This window comes from Dendrobates tinctorius, unplaced genomic scaffold (assembly GCF_039654945.1).
Source record: "Dendrobates tinctorius isolate UK_male_01 unplaced genomic scaffold, ASM3965494v1 ptg000192l, whole genome shotgun sequence".
NCBI classification, from domain to species: Eukaryota; Metazoa; Chordata; class Amphibia; order Anura; family Dendrobatidae; genus Dendrobates; species Dendrobates tinctorius.
The window spans coordinates 986,461-990,466 of NW_027361859.1; the positions used below are offsets into that span (position 1 = coordinate 986,461).

At 41.9% G+C, this 4,006-nt stretch overlaps 1 protein-coding gene and 1 pseudogene across 1 annotated transcript; both read right to left on the reverse strand.

Moving 5' to 3' along the window:
- Positions 1–251: 251 nt before the first annotated feature.
- LOC141055933 (ATP-dependent DNA helicase pif1-like) lies at positions 252–1,763 on the reverse strand. The gene has a single exon (XM_073552638.1). The coding sequence runs from the start codon at positions 1,761–1,763 to the stop codon at positions 252–254; it is 1,512 nt and encodes a 503-aa protein (XP_073408739.1).
- A 26-nt stretch (positions 1,764–1,789) lies between these two features.
- On the reverse strand, positions 1,790–3,534 carry LOC141055934 (uncharacterized; annotated as a pseudogene).
- Positions 3,535–4,006: the final 472 nt, after the last annotated feature.

Genomic DNA, 4,006 nt, shown 5'->3' on the forward strand with positions numbered 1-4,006 from the left:
GAGCGGCGGGGCTTGCAACCTATGATGACATCAGCGTCTCCCGGGCTAATAACTGCTGTTAGCAAAATAGAATATGTTAACAAAAATTTATTCTGCACATAAAAACCACAAAACAAATAGATAGAAATGTAATTATTAAAAGGCAAAAACTAAGCCAATAGAAGCATTTCACAACATATATTTCAACACCAGAGATATTCCACACAGATTTAAATAAATTGGCCAAGTAATGTGAAGTAATCTTGTACTATTTATTCGAGTGCCTTTTGATAAACGACATTCTTAATTTTTCCTTCAGGTGCAAAGATGAGCAGATTTTTGGCTGCTCCAACTGTTGAACAGGCCACATAAAGTTGACCATGAGAAAAGTATGGAGATTGTAAATCGATTCCAACTACTTTCAAGGACTGTCCCTGAGCCTTTTTGATGGACATAGCAAATGCCAGTCGAACAGGAAACTGGAGGCGTTTAAAATCAAAAGGCAAATCAGATGGAATGAGAGGAATTGTTGGAATGAAAACATCTTCTCCTGTGGCACATCCTGTCAAAATGGTTGCCTCAATTACATGTGGAAACAGGTTCTTAATCAAGAGTCTTGTTCCATTACACAGATTTGGTGGATCCAAATTTCTCAATAGCAGAATAGGTGCTCCAGGTTTTAGAAAGAGGTTGTGAGGAGGAAGTCTTTGTGGCTCCAAGGAATTGAGGAACTCAGTTGGATAAAATAATGCTTGAGCAGGGTCTAAAACTGTATCCACTGACTTGTAAGTTGTGCACACACCTGGAAGGAGATTTAGAATTTGAAGATTGATCTTATTGACACTGTCATTTTTGGGAGCTAGAATAGCCCTTTCACACAGCCAGTCAGAATTTTTTAAGTGGAGTTCAATGTTTGGAAAAACCTTTGCTTTCAACTCCTCAATGGAAGTTACAATGCAACAAAAGTTGCTTGGGAAGGTGATCTGTCCAGTGGTTGAGTTTACTGGTGCCTTGCCATCTCCAATAGTCAACAGCTGGCTCGAAAACAGCTGGCTAGAAACATCGCCCGTCATGTAGAACCTCATGTTTGTGTTCAGTGACATTTTCTTTACTTTTCTCCAAAGGTACGATGCTTTGAGACAGGCATTGAGTTCGTCTGCAGGGGTTGATCTTGGAATAACAGGTAGTGTTTGGCGGAAGTCACCTGCCAAAACAACAACTACTCCTCCCATGATATATTTGTTGCTACGCAGGTCTTGCAACAGTCTGTCCACTGCTTCCAGAGCCCTTTTGTGTGACATGGTGCATTCATCCCAAATGATGGCACTGCATTTTTGAAGCAATTTTGCCAGTGCTGATCCCTTGGCAATATTACATACGGGGCTGTCACTATGAGACAGGTTAAGTGGTAGTTTGAATGTCGAATGTGCTGTCCTGCCACCTTTTATAAGCGTAGCTGCAATTCCAGAAGATGCCACTGCAAGTGCAATCTTTTTTTGTTGTCGAAATTTTGCCAGGAGCAAGTTGATTACAAATGTCTTTCCTGTTCCACCTGGAGCATCAAGGAAGACAATCCCACCTTTGTTGGTTTCACTGAAACTTAGAATGTAGTTATAGGCGTCCCTCTGATCTGGTACCAATATTGGCTCGTTCTGAGACACAAATGCTGTCAGTTCATCAATATTGAAGTTTGTTTCTATGAAAATCTCCCTACACATTTGGATGCCTTCAGGATTTCTTATTGGAGCAGGCAAACCAAGCAACTGTAAGGCTTTTCCTGACATTGCTATGCACAGATCTTCAAGGAGCATTAAAGTTTCCTTGAACATTTCCTGAGTTGCTGTGGATTTTCCCTTCTAATCTGCATGAGGATGTCCTCACTGAGATCATTTTTGTACTTTGTCCAAATCTCAAGAGGATTTGAAATGCTACAGGTTGTTAGAATAATAGCAAAGAGGTGTCTTAGTCGCTTTGGGGTTTGTGTGGCTGCTGCTTCACTGAGGGTCATGTCCCAGTGTCCATCATTTTCCAGAAGTTCTTTTCTTTGGCAAGCTTCCCTAAATGTTTTACACACATGGCCTCCGACGGTCTTCAGGTCAGAAAATGATGTAGGGCCTTTGACAACATGAAGTAACATGCGCAGGTAGAAGCACTCTGCATTTGACGGATGAACAGTGTAGACGCGACCAAGAGTATCAGTTGCTTTCACCCCTGGATAGCCTTCAATATCAAGCCCCCGTTTCCTCCGTTCCAGTGTTTTTCTGGAGGCATTCCAAGTGTAGTACTTTGGTGGATCACAGTAGAGAATTGTTTTTGCTAAAGTGTCTTGTTGACACAGCTCAAAAAATGCCAAGAGGGTGGTCTTAGGTGGTGTTAGGAGCTGCTGCTGTAAGTTTGCTGGGTTAAAGTAAATTCTCTGTCCATTTCCAAGTGCACACTCAGATGCGCAACTGGTGGGTAGCGCTCATGAATGGAGAATCCTTGAATTCTCCAAACAGCTTCATTGCTGCTTATGTACCTGCCCATCTGGAATGCCTCCACTTCATCAATAATAGGTCCATTTTTCTGCAGTTCAAAAACTGCTTGATCACTTCCTTTGTGGACATATTTACAGATATACTTGATTGATTTAACAGAGTGGCAATATTCAACATTTATGTGGGCCTGGAAAATTTTTGACAGCAAAGGGTTGTAAGGCACTACCCACCTGTTGCCAATTTCTATCTCTTGCAGTGATGATCCAACACACATTTTGAGCTTTGCTATGAAACCACCATCCCCTGGCTTTCTTCTTCGGTAGACTGGATATCCATCTTGTCCTGTTTGGGTTTCTTGGACCAGGGATCGTGGGTAATGCTTTGAACACCTGCCATCAATCATACAGGGAGAATTTTTGTTGAGACTCCCACAGGGACCATGGATCATGTTTTTTGTGATGATGTCAAACAGCAATGGGTCAGTCTGAAGGTCTGGCAATTCGGCACTGATGATATTGTCAATTTCGGAAGGCTGTATTTTTTGCTTCAGCCAGATCAAGATGTGGGCATGCGGAAGGCCTCTTTTTTGCCATTCAACTGAATACATCCAACACTGCGTCTCACCATAAATATGTGATTTTGTGATGAGATTAGTCATTTTTGAAAGTTTCTGTTTGAAAACCCGAGCAATAAGGTCATGGCGATTCACTGTTTTTTGGCCCGGCAACAGGTGCCCTCCAATTTCCTCCCAGGCAGGATTGCAAGTAAAGGTGATGAAAAGATCTGGACGGCCATACTTTCTGACATAAGTCATTGCATCCTGTGTGTATTCATGCATGTGTCGTGGGCTTCCAGTGACAGTTGATGGAAGAATAACCATTTTCCCCAACTCTTTTAGATCAGCATCATTTGCAACAGCATCTCTAAGGTGAACATCTTCTTCTGCCCTGAGCTTCTTTTGATTTAGTCGGATCTATAATAGACGTTCACTCTCAATCTTTGCATACATGTCAACAATAAATTGGTGAAAGAGGTGTTTGCATTTTAAGATGCGATTTTCCTCTGCAAATCTTGTCATGATCCTATATGCATAGAAGACCATGGCAGACACTTTTTTTCCTGAAGGGTTGCCTGTTGTAGGGTCTGTCTGAGGTATTCCAAAGTGATAGCCATACTGTCCCTGCCAAAAAAGATGATTAGATATTGCAGTGCATCATAGGACCTGTGAGTTTCTGCTACTCGTTGCAAACTATTGTTCCTTTTCTGAAGCACAATGTCACGGCTTTGAAAATCATTACCTACAATCAAGATGGCAACTTCATCAAATGTGGGAGCATTGAAACGTCGCTGATGTTCACCTTGTGGTGTTTTGTCAGCTCGAATGACAACCTTGTAATCGTCATTTGGCATGCATTCAAGTGCAGTGGAAGTTTTATCTTGCCATTTGCACAGCATAAACCTGGCGGTTCATCCTTCCATTTCAGGGCACTGCAGTACATGCAGACCACATCCATTTTTCCTATCTGAACTGTAAAATTATCCTGATAGCT